The sequence below is a fragment of the Phalangium opilio genome, unplaced genomic scaffold, assembly GCF_054372755.1.
Source record: "Phalangium opilio isolate 3A_F unplaced genomic scaffold, DU_Popi_V2 ptg000089l_1, whole genome shotgun sequence".
NCBI lineage: Eukaryota > Metazoa > Arthropoda > Arachnida > Opiliones > Phalangiidae > Phalangium > Phalangium opilio.
In genome coordinates, this window is record NW_028324194.1 from 4772713 (window position 1) to 4794739 (window position 22027).

General features: G+C 36.0%; 4 protein-coding genes across 7 annotated transcripts in view; 2 read left to right on the top strand and 2 right to left on the bottom strand.

The window, feature by feature from the left end:
* Nucleotides 1–530, top strand: part of LOC149647119 (lysosomal aspartic protease-like) — a 36929-nt gene extending 36399 nt beyond the window's left edge. The window contains exon 10 of the mRNA XM_089849601.1: nt 291–530. Within this exon, the coding sequence (XP_089705727.1) occupies nt 291–458 (168 nt within the window). The 3' untranslated portion in view covers nt 459–530. The remainder of the gene's footprint in view (nt 1–290) is intronic.
* Nucleotides 531–1247: 717 nt separating this feature from the next.
* Nucleotides 1248–5085, top strand: LOC149647121 (uncharacterized). The gene is made up of 4 exons (XM_089849602.1): nt 1248–1586; nt 3479–3719; nt 3796–4441; nt 4504–5085. Exons 2-4 carry the CDS (start codon nt 3559–3561, stop codon nt 5083–5085), a joined length of 1389 nt encoding a protein of 462 aa, XP_089705728.1. The 5' UTR covers nt 1248–1586; nt 3479–3558.
* Nucleotides 5086–11598: 6513 nt separating this feature from the next.
* LOC149647122 (uncharacterized) lies at nt 11599–13846 on the bottom strand. Of its 2 annotated transcripts, XM_089849981.1 has the most exons (3): nt 13394–13846; nt 13083–13306; nt 11599–12931 (listed from the first exon to the last, which is right to left on the bottom strand). In XM_089849981.1, the coding sequence occupies exons 1-3, from the start codon at nt 13518–13520 to the stop codon at nt 12113–12115; spliced, it is 1170 nt and encodes a 389-aa protein (XP_089706107.1). In that variant the 5' UTR covers nt 13521–13846; the 3' UTR covers nt 11599–12112. The 2 variants fall into 2 exon arrangements, with proteins under 2 accessions (XP_089706107.1, XP_089706106.1); XM_089849980.1 differs by having other exon boundaries at nt 13083–13846.
* Nucleotides 13847–13994: 148 nt separating this feature from the next.
* LOC149647123 (uncharacterized) overlaps nt 13995–22027 on the bottom strand; it is a 78652-nt gene continuing 70619 nt past the window's right edge. For all 3 annotated transcript variants that reach the window (XM_089849978.1, XM_089849977.1, XM_089849979.1), the window contains exons 12-24: nt 21591–21671; nt 21350–21469; nt 20954–21178; nt 20708–20871; nt 19679–19840; nt 19526–19606; nt 19347–19426; nt 18047–18517; nt 16841–17239; nt 16617–16773; nt 15858–15975; nt 15655–15744; nt 13995–14643 (exon numbers count right to left, since the gene is read on the bottom strand). In XM_089849978.1, coding sequence (XP_089706104.1) covers nt 14560–14643; nt 15655–15744; nt 15858–15975; nt 16617–16773; nt 16841–17239; nt 18047–18517; nt 19347–19426; nt 19526–19606; nt 19679–19840; nt 20708–20871; nt 20954–21178; nt 21350–21469; nt 21591–21671 — 2232 coding nt within the window. In that variant the 3' untranslated portion in view covers nt 13995–14559. The remainder of the gene's footprint in view (nt 14644–15654; nt 15745–15857; nt 15976–16616; nt 16774–16840; nt 17240–18046; nt 18518–19346; nt 19427–19525; nt 19607–19678; nt 19841–20707; nt 20872–20953; nt 21179–21349; nt 21470–21590; nt 21672–22027) is intronic.

Consider the following 22027-nt stretch of genomic DNA (forward strand, 5'->3'; position numbering starts at 1 on the left):
TATCTTCGCGAGGTGAAGACGCAAAGAACCGAAAACCCAATGTCGACTGTTGCACGATTTTGCAAATAAGCAAAGGGAAGACGCGAACGTGCAAAATGTGTCAGTCTGGACATACACTCAATTTTTGTCCTCCAATGCATGCATAACTCCCTCAGTATTTTCATGAACAAAAACTATACTTATTCCGATTCTATGAAGCATGACCCATTTGTATTATGTTGTCAGTCAAGTGTTCGCTCTGCACCGAAAAAGACTTTCCTATAATACATTTTTCCTATGCTTACATTTAGATTGATGATTTAGGAGTACCAAAATGCCTGCTAGGTTTTAAAAGCCTCGACATTCCAAAACCAACAGGGCCATTGTGGGTGCTAGGTGACGTTTTCATCCGTCGCTACTACACGACATTTGATATGGGAATGCATCGTGTTGGATTTGCAATAGCAAAAGACAATTAGTGGTATTTTCGAAATGTTGCATTATTTTGATGTTTATTAAAAATACTGTAAGTGTACATACCTGAATACGAAACCCGTTAATAAAATGACAAAACATGGAAAACGTGTTGAAGCTATATTCTAAAACATTATTTCCATGATATACATTTCTTACGCGCTTATTTCTACCACTACAGACAAATTTTTAAAAAGTACATATACTGCATACAATTGCACTGTAAAAATAATAGGCTTTCTGTGCGAATTTCTTTAAAGCATAGCAGTGGATCCCTTACAAGTTGACTTTCCTTACGAACTCCAGTTTGGGCTTGGCGAAGGCTAGAGACATTTGTGGTCGGGATTTATACGTGCATGTATAAATCCCACCCACTAGCCTTTGTCAAGCCAATCCCGGAGTTCAGGAGGAGTCCCCTTGTAGAGGACCCACTGGAGCCGCGCTATGCTTTAAATGGTTTATCTTTATGCCGACTCAACGTTGAGGATCTGAATGAAAAAGTGTTATTTAATTTAGATACTTTTAAATAAAACAAGTTGGGAAACCAATATAAACCTCTCCGAGTCGAGACGAGGGCTATCTACCCAATTAGGAAGTCTTTCTTAAATAATTAAATAAATATAATCGATATTAATTATTTTAATCGTCAGTAATTTACCTTAATTCTAGCTAAATCGTTTTAAGAAACTTTATTCCTAAAATAAATTTAAACATAGCTATTAACTGTTGACGTTTGACTTATAGCGAACACCTTTTTCACAATATTTGTAAATTTAGGGTATGTATAAGGCGATTGATCCACAATAAATTATAAGAATGCCGCAATTGCGTGCACCAAAAGTTCATAAGCAAAAGTTATCGGATACGCTAGAAAATGAGATCGACGTTTCCCTTACAAAAGCGTTGGGAACAAATTGCCCTAGATGAAAATTTCATCCCCCCCGTCATTTTCGAAACTTAAACACGGAACTCTGGGTAAGGAGTACGTCATATGTGACGTCATTGAAATTTTAGAGTAACTGGTAGCGCCATCTAGCATTATGAAGTAGGGCATTAGGCTAGTGCTGTCTAGACTCTAGAGTGACAGACTCAGCAATGGAGCATTGGGGAGCTGGAACAGATGCTGCATGAAGGTAGGTGTTTAATTAAATATTCTGAATACAACAAGCAAATTAGGTATTATTCTGGGTATATAACCATTGAACAGAATTCCATTGGAACGAAATTCCATTGGACCGAAATAAAAAATAAGTTGTTCTAATTGATCGAAGCTAGTCGGCTGTTCCTAATGGACCTAATTCCCATTGAGCAGACTTCCCATTCCTGTTGGACAGAAGTCTCGTTGGAGCGAATTTCCCATTGGCGCGATTTCGCATTTTATCGTATTCCCATTGAGCAGACTTCCCATTCCTTTTGGACAGAAGTCTCGTTGGAGCGAATTTCCCATTGGTGCGATTTCGCATTTTATAATGCTATATTTATTAAGGTCGTTGAAAAATAAACATGGGCCTTTTCCAAAATATTCTTATTTTCTAGGTTGGCCTAGGGTTAGGTTAGGTTTGGTTAGGTTTGGTTTGGTTAGGTTTGGTTAGGTTTGGTTACTTTAGGTTAGGCTAGGTTAGGCTAGGTTAGGTTAGGTTAGGTTAGGTTAGGTTAGGTTAGGTTTGGTTTGGTTAGGTTAGGTTAGGTTAGGTTACGTTAGGTTAGGTTAGGTTACGTTAGGTTAGGTTAGGTTACGTTAGGTTAGGTTAGGTTACGTTAGGTTAGGTTTGGTTAGGTTTGTTTAGGTTAGGTTACGTTACGTTACGTTAGGTTAGGTTAGGTTAGGTTAGGTTAGGTTAGGTTTGGTTAGGTTAGGTTAGGTTAGGTTTGGTTAGGTTAGGTTAGGTTAGGTTAGGTTTGGTTATGTTAGGTTAGGTTTGGTTATGTTAGGTTAGGTTAGGTTAGGTTAGGTTTGGTTAGGTTAGGTTAGGCTAGGCTAGGTTAGGTTAGGTTAGGTTAGGTTAGGTTAGGTTAGGTTAGGTTTGGTTTGGTTTGGTTTGGTTAGGTTAGGTTAGGTTTGGTTTGGTTTGGTTTGGTTAGGTTTGGTTTGGTTTGGTTAGGTTAGGTTTGGTTAGGTTAGGTTAGGTTAGGTTAGGTTACGTTAGGTTAGGTTACGTTAGGTTAGGTTACGTTAGGTTAGGTTTGGTTAGGTTACGTTAGGTTAGGTTAGGTTAGGTTAGGTTAGGTTATGTTTGGTTATGTTTGATTAGGTTAGGTTTGGTTATGTTAGGTTAGGTTTGGTTAGGTTAGGTTAGGTTAGGTTAGGTTAGGTTAGGTTAGGTTAGGTTAGGTCAGGTTAGGTTAGGTTAAGTTAGGTTAGGTTAGGTCAGGTTAGGTTAAGTTAAGTTATGTTTGGTTTGGTTAGGTTAGGTTTGGTTAGGTTAGGTTTGGTTTGGTTAGGTTTGGCTTGGTTTGGTTAGGTTTGGCTTGGCTTGGTTTGGTTATGTTTGGTTTGGTTAGGTTTGGTTAGGTTTGGTTTGGTTAGGTTCGGTGTGTGGAATCGGATATAGACGAATTCATTTATTCCATAAATAAGCCGGAATTGTCGTTAACAGCAGCTTCAAGCTTGGGCCAAAAAGCGACGCCAGTCATCGTTCTTTACCTCTAGCGTTGGCTCTTGGCAGAACGAGAATGGCTGCTTGCCCCATGTACGGTTGGATTCTCTTCTTGTACTTAATGAATTCATTCACATGACCATTCTGTCGAATGGGATTTCCGACCAAATGGGATTTCTGTCGAATGGGACTTTCGACCGAATGAGATTTCTGTCGAATGGGATTTCCGACCGAATGGGATTTCTGTCGAATGGGATTTCTGTCGAATGGGAGTTCTGTCGAATGGGATTTTCGGCCGAATGGGATTTCTGTCGAATGGGATTTTCGGCCGAATGGGATTTCTGTCGAATGAAATTCTGCCCAACGGATTCTATCCAATGGGATATAAGCATTATTCTGAGAATCTAATGAAATTTCTTATCTTCCAGAATTCTAGCTCAGAAAAATACGAAGTATATTTCGTGTACTGCACTCAACTTCAACTACTCTACTGCTGCCAAGGCTTAACATGGAAGAAGTAGAAGATGTGGAAACAGTGGAAGCAGAAGTGAAGGAGAAAATGAAAACTTTTATTAAATATTGTGAAAGAAACGTAAATTTTTATATAAAGTCTTCGGAAAGCCTGATGAAGTTATTTCTAACGCTGTTAAACTCTGAGAAAATACAAAGGTATTTCATTAGCTTATTTGAACTATTCTGTAAATTGAAAAACGCTTGTAAGCCGGAAGAACCAAAAACCAAACAGAGTTTCTGAGGAAGCCACAGATACGGGCGTAGATGAACAAAGACCAAAAATTCGCACCAACAAATCAATGGCGGTTCTAACCGTTAATTTTTTCAATGAATCAAAACCTTTAAAACAGGCGCTAAATCTAAAAGAATTCGATAATACAGAAACATTCACGGTATTAACTACGCTTACGTCCAAAGCATTCACCTTTTTAAAAGCATATGATAAGCACCCGGAGAGGTTTCAAAATGATGAGCAAATGGAACTTACAACGTCGTGTCACGAATTAAAAGATCCCTCATATTTATCCCACAATTATGCTAATGAAAGTGATACAGGCTTATTTTTAATTGGCGGAGGTACAATTGGAGAAATTTATGGACGGACAGGAAGAAAGGGAAGAAAGTGGAATAAAAAAAAAAAAATATCCCCAAAGCAAAAGGTGGAAGATGATTATTTGTTTAAATGTGTTGCTTTAGTAAAAATGAATGATGAAGAAAAACAAAGAGACTTGCCAATTGAGTTAAAAATACGTGATACACGTAACAAAATGTGTTATCCAAAGAAATGTTTTCTGCCTTTTATCAAAAACCTACTAGCAAAGGTTTGCCAATATGCGAACCAGCATTCTTTATTAAAATACGGAACTAAGATGGTTAAAGTAAGAAATTATGATCTAATATGAACCTAGCTAAAAGCTTATTAATTTGGTTTCTTTTCTAGAAGTGTGCAGATGAAAGCTTTTCTTTCTCACAAACAGAGGAGCAGAGAAATTTATTTTTTGATTTTATTCCTAAGTCAAATTTGGAAAGCCATGCTGTTGAAAGCTTCTATAAGGAATGGACACGCAAATTGGTCCACGGCAGACTGCAGGATTTTATTTCGAGTCATGAGAAAACCAAAAAAGGAGGCCAACAATTGAGGGATAAACTTTTTGCTCTAAAAGAAAGTAAGAAAGGAGAAGAGAAGAAACAAGGAGTGAAAAAAAGGGCAAAGAAAGAACAAGCTATAAATAAGCCAAAAAAAGGAGAAAAGAGACCAGCTATAAAAAATAAGCCAAAGAAAGGAGAAAAGAGACAAGCTGGAAAAAATAAGACAAGATCAAAAATGGCTTCCGAAGAAACCTGTTTAACAATGAGTTCCCCTACTAAGTCAACCTGTTTCAAACCAAGAAGACGAAGGATTGATGAGTGTACTGAAATTATAAACTTGGATCACCCAACACCAGGGTGTAGCAGCTACCATATTGATGAGCTTAGTACTATATCTAGTACTACTTTCCCACCAGTTGCATATTTAATCTGAGCAAAAAGGCTTTCAATAGAACTTCCGTTTATCCTAACTGGTGCCAAAAAGTGCCCGGGATACCGTTTGAAAAAGTCATTAGTCAGGTTCTTTAACCCAAAAACGGCAACCCTTAACAGGTCCCAAGTTTGCCAGGAGAGAAACTTTGCTTGGCGTGGGCTGTTGAAGTTATACTCGGGGTTCTCTAACAGTATTTCCTTAATCCAATCTTCAAAATATTTGTATCCTTTTAAAATAGATTCCATGACTTCAGATGTTTCACTATCTATGCGTCTACTGGTCAAAAATCCATTTTCAAAAAGCTGATTACAAGCTCTTAAAAACTTGTAAGTCTCCATTGCTTTTTCTCTACTTTCTTTTGAACCTTCCTCTCCAGCAGTGTACTCGTACAACTCGCAGAGAACATCTTCTTGCTGCATGACCTTCGAAGGGGCCACGTTCAATTTGGTCCATGCATCTCTGACTAAGTAACTGTCTTCCAAATGCCGAGCTCTGCGTAATTGTCCAACCTTCATTCTCTCCTTATCCCTCGCTCTAACTTCCTCTAACTGATGCCACCCAAAATGTATTTTATTACGGGAAAAATCTTTGGGGCCATTGTCCCTTGAAGCAAATAGTTGACCAATTACGTTCTTTAACTGATGTGATGGACAAATTATCCAATGGATTTTTTGGGAGTCTTCGGAGAAAGGGTTTTCAAAGCTTGGTTGGATTTCAAAGTTATAATTTCCATTCTTGAAAACAAACCCGAAGGAACCGGATATGCCCATTGTTACTTTCATAAGAGCTAAATTCTCACTCGCTCCATCGCATATTATGCCCATAGTCTTAAATCCAAAGGTATGAAGAGCTTCAATCGTGGCATATAAGCAAGTTACCAAAGACTTCTGTTGAAATGGGTACGCTGAGGTGAAGTACGGGCCTATTAAATCATATCCCGAAGTCATATCTCGCCACAGAAATTGCAATATGTACTGGGTTGGTGATGGACTTGTGGGTGTTGAAGCTTTATAAATATCTGTCAGTTCTGAGTAGTCATCTTCATTCATTGAGTATCCAACAAATTCGTGACTCTTTGAATTCCACATAATTTTATCTATAACTTTGACTTCGTCCATAACCAAAATCCCGTCACCCTTTGGAACTAGTTCACCCAGCAATTCTTTCTCCTCTTTAAAGCTACTGTACTTCAATTTTTCTTCTGCGAGAAACTCCTCTTGAACACCTGGCTTAAGGTTTAACTTTCGGGTTTTTTCTTTTAACGTTCCTTCACCGGGAAGATTTAAAATATTAAAACCACGTAAGGCTTTATATGCCGCTGGGCTGCGACAGTAAACAGCCAGAGCCACTCTTAAAGTAATGGCATTCCATTTTCGCTTTTTAAGAGTTTTAAAAGAATTGGCCTGATCAGCCAGAAAATCTCTTTGATCTTGAAAGTGTTTCACATTCGAATCTCTTTCCCATGACTTCTTTAAAAGTTCTTTCGTAAAGCCATCTGTTGAGTCAAACGTTTTCTCCAGTTCATCTGGGAATTGTTGGTTAATTAGGGCTCGGAGTTTTTATAATATTAGCCATTTGAATAATGATGACTATCATGTCATTATACATAATACGATATGCATTAATGGATTGTAACTGAAGTAGACGATGAAATTGTTCATATACAAATATCTATAAACAAACAAAAGAAGTATATATTTATTCAATTTACTGTTATAAACAGTGATAATCGAAATACTTTATCAGTTTAATTATCGTAACTTTAGACTTGATAACAACCAACAAAATATAAACAAGGCGTATCAACAAATAAATGTCGGCGTTCATTCGTATATAGCGTTTTCTATAGATAAAAGAAAATAATTTCGTCATATACTTTATAATCCATTAAAAAAATTGCAACTTATTACACATCTTTTTAATACTCATAAGAATTTTTTCAACTAATAGAAATTATAATTCAACAATATGATATATTTTGAAAAATTATCTGCAGACCTCATTGACAGTTTAAAATCTTCATGTTTTTAAATCCTTCGTTTTGGCTACTCGTTTATGGTTTCATAACTTAGTTGCGATCCATTTTCGTTTCATTATCCATTGCCATCATGTTGGAGATTCCGCGTACCCGCATCAGTGTTTGGCATCATTTTGATATATTATGTGAAGCATTCGGTAATAAAATAAATCGTGTTGCGAAATGAGTATATTGTTTCCGAGTAGTAAGTGTTAAATTATTTTTGTTGACCTTAAAGGAATAGCGACGTGATTTAAAAATTATCTCAAATCTAAAGAAAACCTTACTTTTTTGAGAGTTAAAACTCTTCTGATTCCAAAAATATGCTTGAATAATATTTAATTATGAGGGAAAACACAGAAAAAACACTTTGAAAACTTGAAATTTGGGGGACCAAGGCAAATTTGCGGAGAAGATTTTTGGCGGGTTTTTCTCCTTGATACGTCACTCGCGGCATCTCGCGGAAAAGCCAAGCGCGAGACTCCCGAGTCTACTAATGCGGCGCGCGCGCGAATCTGAATAAATTAGGCTTAACGCGGCGCGGCGACACTAACAGGCGCGTCACGTGAGCGACATCTAGAGTGAAAATTTCTCCTTACTACGTCATCAAACGAAAGAAAATCTCAACTAGGCCTTTTCCAAACACAAAACTTTGATTGCAATTTAATAAATTGCTACGAAACCAAATAAAAAAGTAAACATATCATAATAAACTAGATTTTTCAAGGATTTTTTTCGCATTTTAAGTTTGAGGATGACGAAAATTATGTCACTAACACTTTAACTTTAACTAAAGAAATTACTAAATAACTAAACTGATTTTGATTATTAACCCTATTTTGTTTTGTGAACTGTAAATGTGTGTCATAACTCTGTACAAAAATTTAATTAGAAATGTTTTGTTTCATATTGAAATACTAACCCTTCAAATAAAAAGTTTTATCAATAGTCTTTTTGGGTTTCTCTTGCCCATAGTTCTATTTCACTTTCGCGTGAGTCACGCTTATGGTTTAAAGTAATAATTTTGTTTGTTAAAATCAGTTCATTATTCCACCGAATTACTTCTGATCGACGTTAGTTCGACCAACCCTTTAATTTTATTCAAAGGAATAAAGTTGACTTTTAAGTTCTTTTTCAGTCTCAAATTTTATAGTAAACTTAGCTCTCCCACTCTTGGGCAACCCTTCGGCCAAATTTCCATGGGACAGCTATAAACTTGAATTAAATACAAGTGGGATTAGGTGTCCCTGCCCAAGCGTTCTCGGTTTAGTGGCTTTGGTCAAAATGTTTCAAAGTTTCCCAGAATTCAATCAAATACATGTGTCTAGTCCAAGTTTACTTGATTTAGTTTCTTGTAGAGAGCTGCATTTCAGTTTCAAACGTCACCATTTTTTCCATACCAATTTTGTTTACCAATTCCACCCATATTTTTCATCAACCTCCCCATCCGTTGCCGATCCGTGGTTTCCAAATACCAACCACTCCCATTCCCAATTAAGAAACGTTATTGCAGTTCCAACCATTAACGAAATGAACAATAGCAGAAAAGCATTTCCCTACCAAAGAGTTCAAAAGAATATAACCTTTGAGCGTCTTGGTTTGGCCCAAAATTACCACTGCAATTTTAGTAAAAATAAGGAGGATGAACAACTGTAGAAAAATTTAACTTGGCTGAGGGACTCCTGTTCGCCTGTCGCCAAGTAGCATGAGTCACTTCCTCAAAATATCTATTCCGAGAATGAGACGACTAGTAGTGGCACCTATGTTATATTGCCTTATATCGTCTAATACTGTCAAAGGCCGATATCTGCCCTTACTCAGTGGCAAAACCGTTTTTATTTATTTTAAAATTTTAGAATCTTCCGTAGAAAATAGATTCTATCCATTTATTAACCATTTCCAACTAAAATGTGTATCAATTTAACCACTTTCATTCCATATTGGTTTTTTCCGTCCATTCCCGATCCGAAAAACCATCCATTCCCACGGTTTTCAATGGTTACCGCGATAAATGGAAATAAACCGTTTCCATGCAGCTCTCTAGTTTCTTGGGTTGAAATGTTTTTTAGGTTGAAAAATACAGCCAAATATAAGCGTGAGTAGGTGTCTTTGTCAAACCATAGAGGCTTTGATTGAGAAGTATTTCATGTTTATCAGAATACAGTCAGATACAAATGTACTCCGTCTAGTGTAGCGCCCGGAACCTTTTCGCACTTTAGTTTCTTTAAGTTTACAGTTCCAAAGAACTTGAATTAGTTACGCCTAATGTGACAATTTTGAAATGAAAATGGAAATGCAATCGTCATTTTTCTCGCACCAAACTTGAAAGATCTTAAGAAAGGTTTTCATTCGCGTTTTCAGTCAATACTTTCTGTACCGGAAAATAAATACGTCGTTAATGAAATTGCGGTTGGTTCTTCATGTATTATAAAAGATGTACACTCTAAGAAATGGAAGTGTTAAAAACGTGTTAAAACGGTGTAAACACCGTAAAAACACCCACAAGAGAGTTTTATTACCTTGACTTTTTAGGGGTCAATTTAAAGTGTAAATTCGGTGTAAAATAACACTATTAAAACACCGTTCGAAATTAAACCTGAAAAATTATAATACTGCGGGTTTCTTAAATAAGGTCTTTCATTTATTTTTCATTAATGTTCTAATATTAAAGTCAATACAAACAGTAAAAAATTATTGAAAAACGTAATTGTTAAATCTTTTTTAAAGATGATATTCATGAAAGAAAACAGTTTTATCCTTTAAATAAAATTAACGAAGAAATTGGTAATCTGGCGCTGTTGTACTTTCATAAAACTATGCTAAACGTGTTGGGCGACACTCTTACAGGTGTTAAGCGATACTCTTAAAAAACGAGACTAGGTTTGGTACTGGCCTCACAGTAGGGCCAGCTTGAGAAGCCAAAGTGGGGCACTTGCTTTTGTGACATGTTTTATCATTATTTTGAGAAAAATTCGAGTACAAAATGGTTTTTTTTTTGTAAAATCTGTAGTGCAAATTAGATTAAACGCGTTTCTGGTGCTCGAAAAATTCTTAGTGAAAAGAGATTATTAAATTTAACAAGAACGTCTATATCTACTGCTTGAATATTATAGCCTCCAAAACTAATTTAATACCCTATGCATTTGTACAAATTAAAAACTTTCTGCCTTTTTCAGAAGTTTATAAACCCGTAAAAATGACTTTATATGCAACAACCCTCACTTAGAGCTATAGTTCTGCATGTGAGAACTTTCCTCCCTATAGGTGATGAAGTTCTCTAAAGATGGGACCCTGCTATGAATATAGCACTAATTGCTAATAATACTGCGGAATGGCGGATAATCAAAATTTAGTTAAACAGGAAAACCATACTCGATATTTGAGTTATGCCTCATGAGTGGTCAAAATGTAGCTATAGTGTTTTTTACGTCATCGGGTTTGCTCTTAAGTCTAGGAAAGTACTAGAATTTCTACTATTATCCTACCAATAAATCTCCAACTCTTAAAGGTGTTACGCGACACTCTTAAAGGTGTTACGCGACACTCTTAAAGGTGCGAAGCGACACTCTGAAAGGTGCCATGCCGCACCCTTTAAGGAGTTGCACAACACTAATATAAGAGTAAAAATTCACTTTCAGTGCGATATAAGAGTTAAAAAGGTGTTAAACTACACCTCTGTTGCACCATTTTATTCTTCTCTTTTCCACCAATTGCTCAAATAAGTGTTATTAAACCTTTTCAGGGGTGTAAATGAACACCTGTAACGGTGTCAAATTTGGACCCATATAAACTACTTTTAAAGGTGTTAAAGCACACCCCAATTTCTTAGAGTGTACCACAATGCGGGGTAATTGTAGCATGATTCTCTCTCAACATCAGAATATTTGGAGCAAGGTTACTAAACCTAATCACATACGCGATGTATTGTTCACTCATCATTACTTTCTTACGGCTTAACTATTTGAAAAGCCCCGCTTGTGGATTTATGTCCCGCGTCAGGACGAGGTTTCTGAGGTGATTGCTGAGGACTTAGTGTATGCTTATGGAATTCACTAGATTTATTATTAATAAGTCAAACCTCATTTAAATCATTTAAAACTATTTAAAAACATATTTACAAAAAGGTGCATAAATTTTAATAACATAACTCAGCTGACTTGTACGTCTCGTACTGCATGAAGCTATTTAACTTTAACCGAATTGACCTGGGAATTACTTAACGCTAGTGAATTTAACTTAAAGGACTCTTGTGCATAGCTCATAAGAATATCCACGTAACTAAAGCTTTATTATTATTGTTGTGGCACCGATATTTACAAGTAAACCTAAGTGTGTTTAAATACTTGTCAGTTTCTGAAAGTAGAGTTACCCACCGCGTTTGTAACGTTCGTCCTACGCATACACATCCGTTGACAATCTTTGGATCTCTTGTGAAAGTTTAAAATGTTATTGAGAGGCTATCTCGTTCAAATCATTTTTGATACCAAACACACACGTTATTTCATTAACGTCTTGGTTTAATTTATCATTAAAACACCAGGGAATCAAGCTAAGAGTAATGATAGCCGTAAAATGACAACCCTTTCGTAGTGAAACACGAGTTTCGTCGCTTACAGCTGTAACGACTGATGTCATCTTGAAGCATATTTTTAAATATTAAACAAAGCCAGATCCTATATAGGCACGGAATTTAATTTAAGCCTCTCATGGATATACGTTAGTAACGGTAACGTTGCTATACATTGTCTGTGAGAGACTACTTTCAGTAATAAAGCTTGTATGAATGGTTATGGAAAAGAGCCAATATGAAGAAATATGTTATCTTTATCAGTTGCCAATATTATACAGGAATAGAAATATCTAGCGCTAATGTTGTATACTAACAATGTCGATTGAATATCCACTAAGGTCTTCTATATACATATGTTATTGTTTGTAAATAACGTAATCATTAGCATTATTCGTTCCGCTATATTTATAAATAATATATACATCTCAATATCTATAATTTCAGATAATGTATAACGGAGTCCGAGCCCTATGGTTAATGCGTTGAACTATCTCAGACATTTCTTTGGAAAAAGGATCCGAAACCTCTAAATCTCTAACTTCTAATTCCTTTTCTAGCTTTGATATTTTGCGTCTCATTTGAAATCGTGATTGCTTTATTTTTGACAGCCGATATTTTTTACTCTTAGGCGTTAGTAGGTGAATGGGATAGTTACTAGTTATTCGCTGACGTTTAAATTTCCGAGTGGGGGTTTCATCTGCCTTTCGTTTCTTACCCTTTGTAATTTCGTTAGTAAGTGCCGCGCAAAATTTACATTGTTTGCTCTTTGGGTCTTTAGGAAATTTCTTCAAATAATATTGGTGATAAATCTGGCATTGAACTGCCTGGTATCGTCGATATGGGTATAAAATAGTTTTTAATCTTTTGTGTAGAACAAAATTCGCATTTTCATTTTCATTTATTACTTTAGTTTCATTAACACCGGGACAAAATGCGTGACCTAAGCGGCCAGAAATCGTATCAAGTAATTTTTTTAAATCTTCCCCAGGTTCAAGCTGCACTATCTTGATTTCATTTGATCCACTCTCATTGTTGATAGATTCATTAGTTCCATTTTCTTTGCGTATTCCCTCATTTTCTTTATTAACTTTCTGTAGTTGAAATACTTCAACGGCTTTAAATAACACGTACAAGTGGCATTTTCCGCTTTCCCAAACTGTTAATTCAATTGGATTTAATCCACTGCCAGGATAAAGAATTCCGGCCGCCCTTTTCCTAGTAATTCGTAAAAACAGTTCATTCTGCCGATCTTCACAAACCTAAAAATACAATAACACAACCTTTTTATTTTAGCACAAGTCATTATTTCTAAACAACAATCAAAGTTTTTATAGCATATTTATTAACCAAGATGGCCATCCCAACTTTGATATATTTAAAATAAATAATCAAATAATCATAGTTACTTACAAGGCAGTTTAATTCTTCAGGATAAGCACTATTAATAAGCTTGGAAACACCGCCGAGAAATTCTTGACCTAATGCTGGCTTGGTTTGAGACCATTTACATTTAGTAATTACAGACGTTCCTGTTGATTTTTCAGTAGTTTTTGTTTTTTGTATATCAGTTGATTTCTTTGGTGGTACAGTGATAGGAAGAGTACAGCACTGAGTTGCTTTATCTTTTCTCGACACTGTTATTTGCAAAGGCTTAGCTTGTTCTTTGACTTTAACCTCTTGAAATTCGACTCCAGCTTTAATATTACATGATACCGACTTACTTTTCATATTATTTTTCTTCATTACGTAATAATTATACTGAGTTGACATGTTTTTAACTACTTTTAAATCATTCAACTGTACATTTTGTTCGGAACCACACAAACTCGAGCTTATAGTAGTCGCCATTTTGAATATTTCTATCAAACACCGCCAGGTTGAGCACCGACTCTTCTCCTTTCCAGGAGGGGGGTGAAATAGCCTAGAAAACTAATCCCCCTTCTTATAAGCTATAGGGTATTTGCAGGCACAATGGAGCCAATGGGTATCCAATAACTTCCTCTTATAAACTTTTGCGTGCACGTTTGATGGAAGCCCTGCCATTGGGAGGCAAGACGTTTCTCGTAACCCTAGACGATCGCAGCTTAAATCTTAACCCCAACTATGATAATGGAGTAAAAGTCGATATTGCTTTCTGTGAACTGTGAACACGGCCCGGATATTGCGCATACGTTTTTTCCAATTTGCCAATTGAGATCGCGGTGGAAACCACACACAGACAAACACATACGTCCGTGACGTCATCATCACTCGGAGCGGTAAAAATAATATTTCCGAAGCACTTTCTGCATTATGTGATGTACAACTGACACATGTAAAAAATATGTTTCCCAAAGGTGAAGTACTTTTAATTCATTGATTTCTTTTAGATACGACATTTTTGTAAATACATAAAAGAGGTCAATCTGTAAGTACCTTAGTAAAATAAATGCCCCCAAAATGAAGAAAAATATCTCCACCTCCATTAGGAGGATAAAAATACTCTCTACCTACTCATGACAAACAAAACCCTGGTCTTATCGACCTCATCTTCCAATAATTTTCCAAATGTATCACATTTAAAAAACTTCTTCTTAAAATATTATTTTGTATTTGAAAAATCTGCTATTAATTTTTGTATGTATATATTATATATATATTAACACTAATTCCTGTAGCTAAAATAATTGTACGTAAGCCGTACAATTACGGTTTCGTTGTACGTGTACATAATTGATTCTTAAAGCGTATATTAACATGGAATCAAATTTCGAGTTATGTGTTGAAGTGTATAATACTTTTTAACAATTCCACAGTTTCCCACTGAAGATATAGTCATTTTTATGAGTGTTTTTTTACAAAGTCTTCGATTATTCGTTTTCGGCTTTGATTTGAACGAGCGGACGGTTCATTTATCACATTTTCGAAGAAACGTCAAATTGTACTCGATAATTGTTTTGCCAAGTTCATCATCGGGAAGTGTACATGGCACCTGAGAAAGTGTAATATACAAGTAATATTTAACTTTTTGAAAAATCCGACAAATGTCTCAATTTGATTTTCAGTGGGCAATATATGAAACACTGATGCTAACAAGGTAAGATCAAGGTTAAGGGCCGAACTGTAATATTTTGAATTTTTTAAATTGCCATTAAAAGGGTAATAGTGTGCTACCGCGAAGCTGGGGGGAGGAAACTGTGACGTCAATATTGGGTCCCGAATTTGTATTGCCCAAGCTGACGACGTCTCGCGACTGCCAATATGGTCGCCTGAAAATAAGATAAGAGATAAGAGCATGTGACGTCACTACAAAGTTCGTGGTAACACACTATATCCAAAAATAAAATGGGCCCAGGTTGTCCCGCTATTTCATTACGAACTATAACCTATTTCAGGCTCTACAATCTGCATATAAACATGGGTCACCAAGACAGGGTTCATACAACTTTTGGAAAAAAAAATTCCCTGAGATTTCCAGGTTTTTCCCCATATACTTCCCTAAATTATCCACGTTTATCCCGTATATGGAGTATCCTATGGGTCAAATGTTAACGAAGGAGGGGGGGGAAAGGACTGTTGCATAATCAAAGGAAATCCCCGTATCTCTAGTACAACCAGAGTTATGAGCCTCCAAAGTATAGTGTAATGTTAATCCTATGAAGGGTATGTTTACGGACATTTTGCTTAATTACTTGGCCCCTGTTTGACGCAAATTTTCCTGATTTCCCTGAATTTTAGTAAAATTCTAAATTTCCCTGAGTTTTCCCTGAGGTTTTTGTCAACTTTTTATTTCCCTGATTTTTCCAGGTTTTCCCCGTTTTCCAGGCTTGTATGAACCCGGCAAGAGCTATTTTTATATGAATTAAAAAAAACCTGTAGATTCGAAGTAGATTTAAATTAAATAAGTTATGACTAGGAAAAAACATTTCGTTGTTAATAATTTTCAAAATGATAGTTATCAAGTTTGAACAGTGAAAGTGAAATTTGAGTATATTTAACTTACAGTATTTTCATCTCCCCTTGCGATGATACGAAATTTGTGAACACTCTTCATGTAACGTCCAACATCTAAACTCCATTCGTAAGAGAGGCCCTAAGGGAAATTTATATAAATAAACCATACCACAATCGATTTACAAGAACAACACACGAAACTTCATTGAAATCAAACTAAGCAATGGAATCAAAAAGCGAAATTGTGCAAACCTCGACACTGTTATTGTTTTGCGTTTCTTGCTCATCAGTCACTTCGTTGGTATGAGCGGAGTTGCATGAAGTCTTTTCCTTTGCTTCGCAGTGATAGGCATTAACTGGTGTTGTGAAACTAAAAAAAGAAGATAGCATTCCAAATGTCAATGACAGAATTTGATTGTTATCCCTTATCAAAGGGCAACCATTGCTAAGTATTATCAAATGTTTTGAATAAGTTGTTTAGAAAGGCAACTTTGATAAAAATCGCTTGTCCTTCGCGATTTGATTTTAGCAAAGCGCGCGTCCAGTGGATGCCCTTCAAGTTGACTTTCCTTACTAACTCCGGTTTTGGCTTGGCGAAGGCAGGAGGCATTTGTCGGCGGGATTTATAAGTGCACGTATAAATCCCGCCCACTAGCCTTCGCCAAGCTAAACCCGTAGTTCAGGAAAAAGTAGGGGATCCACTGGACCCGCGCTTTGCTTTAAAACAAAATGAGATAAATTTATCACTCGAAGTAAGATTACCATAGTGCTTGATGATTTTACTCTAAACAAAAATTACAAGTAATTTATAGGCTCTCACTCTACCGAAGAATTTAAGTTACATTAGAAAGCTGTAAGCTCTCCATCAAAGACCTTCAGCCTTACACGCCTACGCCAAGGACAAATCAATATAACTCAATTAATAAAACAAACGCATTTTCAATAGCCTCCATATGATCTGTTTTAAAAATGGTTAAAAGGTGAAAATAATGAGAAAACTGATTAGCTTACTTGAATTGAATTGTTAAATACTCTAAATTCATGTATTTCGAAATTGGAATCAGATAGTTGTAAACAGGCCAAGTGCAAGAAAGATTGTTGCAATATGCGGTTGTTATTGCAGCGTTCAATTCCAATACCCTTATACTCTCCACAGCCCGAAATAGCTCTAAAATGGGAAATAAATAAATTTTTAATTGACTTGCAAAGAGAGGTGACGTATGTTGTGGATTTACCCTTTCCGGTTTTAGGTGCCTGGCTCCTGACATCACTTCTTCTGTACCTCAAAGGTCTTGAGTTTCGCCTTTTGCGACTTGATGAGTTCTTCTTTTCATCCTTTTCTTCATTGGATGCCTCATTTTCAGAGACTGATACACTTTGGGGCTCCGCGTTCTGTTCCCCATTTTCATGAGGAGATTTTGACCCGACAGAGTTGTCACTATTTTGAACTGTACTCGCTTGATCAAGATAAGATCCGGAACTCGGCATGTACATGTTACTCGATCTGTTGTAATAGTTCTCGTTTTGATGTCGCGTTTTGTTAAGTCTTGCATCGTGAATATCGTAAGGTGGTACGGCTTCATTTTGGGACCGATCCTCCCCAGACAGTGATTGAGGGTCCACAATAGAAAGATCTGAGATGGATAATTGTTGTGATTTACGTTAATTAGGAAAATCTTATAGTATTTCATTAATAATAAAACATTCAAATTAAATTATTCAGGTTAATGGCGTGCTCAAACTTCAAACTGTGTTCTTCTGAACAAAACAGCTTCAAATATTTCTCTATCTAATTTTAGATGTATCAAATATTATCAGTCGTTGTTACAGTCAAAATTACTATCTAGAGGTGCGTATAACTGCATTAGTAACATTTGAGCAATTCTTTCTTTCACACCACGTTATTATTTGCATAACAAAAATTCTAACTTGAGGTTTAGAGCTTATTTACATTTAAATACTATAACAAATAACATTTTCACTGTATGGATAGGTTCTGCCTCAGACTATTGTTAAAGTTTTCACAAATTTATTAAATAATACCAGAAGGTGATAATAGGAGAAGGATGACACTCTGTATACTATTAATACTTTAGTTATGTAACGTCATTCTTTCCAGGCTCACCCTTTTTGTTTGTTTTCCTGCTCATCAAACTATAGATGGGCATCGCACCGTAAGGTGAATTCTATAACTGTTTGGTACTAAATCCTCAGCAATTACCCACAAACTTCATCTTGACATGGGACAAAAATTCACAAGCGTGCCTTGGCAAATAATTAAGCGTAATAGAGTAATGATGGGGGAACTATTTATCGCGTATATTTGTTTTAGTAACCTTGCTTCAAATGCTCTGATGTTGGGAAGAATGACGTTACACTTACCCCGCTTTGTGGTACACTTCTCTCGAAGAGAAGTATTATAAACTTCTGATAATACTTACTAAGTGCTCTCCCTTCAACTCCTGCTCGAACAGAGACGCGTGTATAGTTCTCATGTGTTAGTGGTATGGGACTACTGTCAGCCCCTTTGCTCAATTGTTGAGAATTAGTCCTAGGCTGGACTACTAAATCCCCACGTATAACTTCATTGACGGTAGGTCTGGACTGACAACAAAATACGGGGCATAAAATAGCACTTGGTTGATGAGCGTTGTAGCACTGAGATGGTGCACCCAAAATTTGGGGTTTAACTGTAGGGTTCGCGAAGGGAAGGCCAGCATCAGCTGAATTTGTCGTTTCATTCAACGAGTTCGAGAAATAATTTTCTGATGTTTCAGGAAACGTTGATTTCGGACCGACAGTATTGTTAACAGTCTCTGGTAATGATCTACTTGGCGATACAGGTCGCAATGATAGATCAGAAGAAAATTCATTTTCTTTTATGACCTTAGAAGTGTCTTTTTCAGATGACCCTAATGACAGTAATGAAAAAGATAAATGTTTCATATTAGCGGTAGGCCTCTTATATAAGACTTCATACTGCCTTTAATGTATAAGGAATTGGATGTAGCTTTTTTTGTTTTGTATTAACTTTTTTGAAAATATTTCACAGAACTAAAATCCGGGTCTTTAATATGTGGTTAAAATTTCAAAGAGATCCATCTTATAGTTTATTTTATAAAAATAAATTAAAGTCGCTAAGGGTGGTTTTCATTCCACAAAAATATTCGTAGGTTTCGACTTGAAATTTCGCCATAGAAATAACATGGGAAAATGTTTTCAGCTTGCTAATTGGACCAAGTCATCTTGCGACTTATTGCCACTTATCTAACGCCTATACAATGCATAGAGGGGTGGTGGCTAGCCCCTATGCCACAGCTAACCGACAGAGCCCTATACTAACTATTACCGTTAACCTCTGAAAGTTTTGATGGAAAGGAGAAACCGGGTTAGACCGCGGAGGAAAACTCCTTTAACAAGCGGGGAGAGAACTTGCAAACTCTACGCAGAAGGACTTGTTCCCAGATAAATAACCATTTTGTGGAAGCCGTTATAAAATAACTATACGTTTGTTAGCTTTGAAAATGGTTTTAAATGAAAGCCACATATTTAGATTTACTGCCTACCGTTTTTCATTGATTTAATTTAAGCTTAAGTATGTTAATTATTAAAATTTCAAAACTACCAAAATCTGAAATAATTTATCATGGATACACTGTTTCACTAGAAAATGTTAGCGCGATCAAAATTGGCCTTTTTAAATTTAAGTAGGCTTTCATTATAATGAAATTATAGAATTACCTTGTGGATGCTTGGTTGGTGCACCCGTGTACCAGGGATCTTTTGCTGATGTTGAATATGGCAAATGTGTTGTAGTGGTTCTGAAAGTTAAATATCACATAACGTATCATCGTTATTTAAAAGAAACCCCTTAAAATACTTCTGAAAGTATCATAAGACTTCGGGTATGCGATACTTACACTCTATCACCTGCTAGCAGTCTTTCGTTTGCCTCCCTTCTATGATACTCCAAAATATAGAGAGAGGCAACGGACATAATACTAGAAATAAGTTTTAGGTGTTAAATTACGTAATAACTAAGCAGTAAAATTATTAATGAAAAATATTTATACCAGAAAGCCATGACGAGAATAAGAGTAATCATGGTGCCTTGTACTACTCTGTTGCTACAAAACGTCGTGAAACCATCTGGAACTTCTTCAGAAGTTCGCCTTCGATTTTGGTGCTTTTTGGTATGATGATTAGATTTCTTGTTTGTGCTGACACTATTTCCACTAAAATTAAGATAAAATACATTTTAAAATTATGGTGATCATTTCAACATCATTCGTCTTTCATTTAAAAGCATATAACAGATGCCGTGAATAAGACAACTCCAAATGAAATTAACAGTTATTGTAACATTTTTCTACAGAAAATTGCTCAGTGTTTGCGTAGGTAGGCAGTTACACGAACATTTTGAAAGCGTCTAATCTACGCGAAGGACAAACAATTGCCTGCGGATTCGGAGATATTATGTGTTAACGAACGATAATGAAGGATTACGCTGTCATACTCTTCATATATCGTGTCGTAGTCAAATTTAGAGAAAGATTCACCCAAGAAGTTATATCAGTATCTCAGAGAGATGGTATAAGATGCCTTTGTATTCGCGCGCCATAGTCCCAGTTCCCCTTTCAAAATACAAGGGGGGACGTAAAAGGAGGCGCCGGGCTATTTCGCCTCTCCTCAGTCGGAAAATATGACTGTAATTTTCGTCACTCGCGTCGTCGCGCTGACGTGAGTTTTCAAGAACCAATGAGATGCTGGTTGTAATTTAGAGACTGGGATTGACTCCAGACCTACGTTTGGACTGGAGATAAAGCTGGAAATCTGGCGAATTTATACCTTCTCTCTGAGATACTAGATATAACTTCTTGCTTCACCACTAAAGACTTGAGACAAACATTACTGAAATCCGGAAACGTTTTTCAGCAAACTCAAAAATCTCACGAAATTGAAATATATTTTTCCAACAAAACATTTATGCATATGCAGATGACAGCCAGAATTTCGAAATTGATTGATTCTCTCATCATCTATTCTCACTTTGGCTTTTGGCAGCTGAACTTGAATTTAAGATGTGAAAAATAAATTGTTACCTTGTAACAGTGCTGTTACTAGAATTGGATTTTAGACTGTCGAGTCTCTTCAGTTTTGTTAACTTCCGATTTATCCTCTCCAACTCCTCTATTCTTGTCTCCAAATTGTCGGTAACCTTGCACAATTCTTTTACAGCACCTACGTTCTCCATGAATATTCTCTCCTATTTAATTTGAATTTCACAAATTACTAATTAGTGATGTTCCCTTCCAACGTTAAACATTCTTTAAATAAAATTATCGTACCTTATTAACAACCAAGAAATTTTCAATCTTTTCGCCTCCATCCAAAACTACGTCACCAGCTTCTTGAACGGCGTCTGGCAGTATGAATTGCACTTCTTGAGCTATAACTCCGGTTCCCCTTAGCTCGTCCTTTTGTAATCCAGCCTTACGTCCGAACTCTGGTCTATATTCGTACTTGACGATTTTCATGTTGGCAACGTTTTTGAGTTGTTCTTTACTGTCCATCTACATGAAAATAAATTATAACAATAAAATTATTTCAGTAAAATACGTTGTTCCTACTCGATGTAATAACTCTACTTTCAGATGACTCTGTTTCATTATTTACGTAAAACTTTATGCCATAGTCTTTTCCATCATTATCGCGTCAAACAAGTTATTTCAATTCTCTCTTACCTCTTGGACATTAGTCTTAGCTCTTGCGTCAGATGGCTGAACAATATGCCCAGTAAGCCTAATGTTCCCATGAACCACCAACGATTCATCGGGGCGATCCGTATTTATTCCAACACGACCCTGTTGATTAGAATAATTCATTGAAACCAAAAAATTCCCAATGTTAATGAAAGATATATTCTAGAACATTCATCGTCTTAATAAATTCAAATAAAGTTGTAAAAGAAGTGGAATGACTTACAGCATGATAAATGGATTCGGGTGTGGTTCCTTTTTGCCATGATAGTTCCATATCGTTTTCAAACTGACCAGGATTTGACGCCTAATTGGAAATAAAAAATGGCAAAGTAAATAACCCACGCAGATTAATTCCTTAATAATTGCGCATACTAATCCTCCAATGTTTTTTATAGACTTTTGCAATTATTTATACTTAAGATTCTACTCTTATTAGCACTCAAATTATTTTATAGTATTTCCAAATAGGATCTAAAATATTCACTTCGAACAAATTGTGTAACTTTTTGTGTATTAATAAACTTAAATGTATTAATAATTTGAACATTAAATGACTAGTACAAATCTATTTGAAACGGCAAATAAGTCAGGATCATAAAAACGTGCAAATAAATTCAAAAGCTGTAGGAATGGTTAAGGATTTCAATAATTTCATGGAAC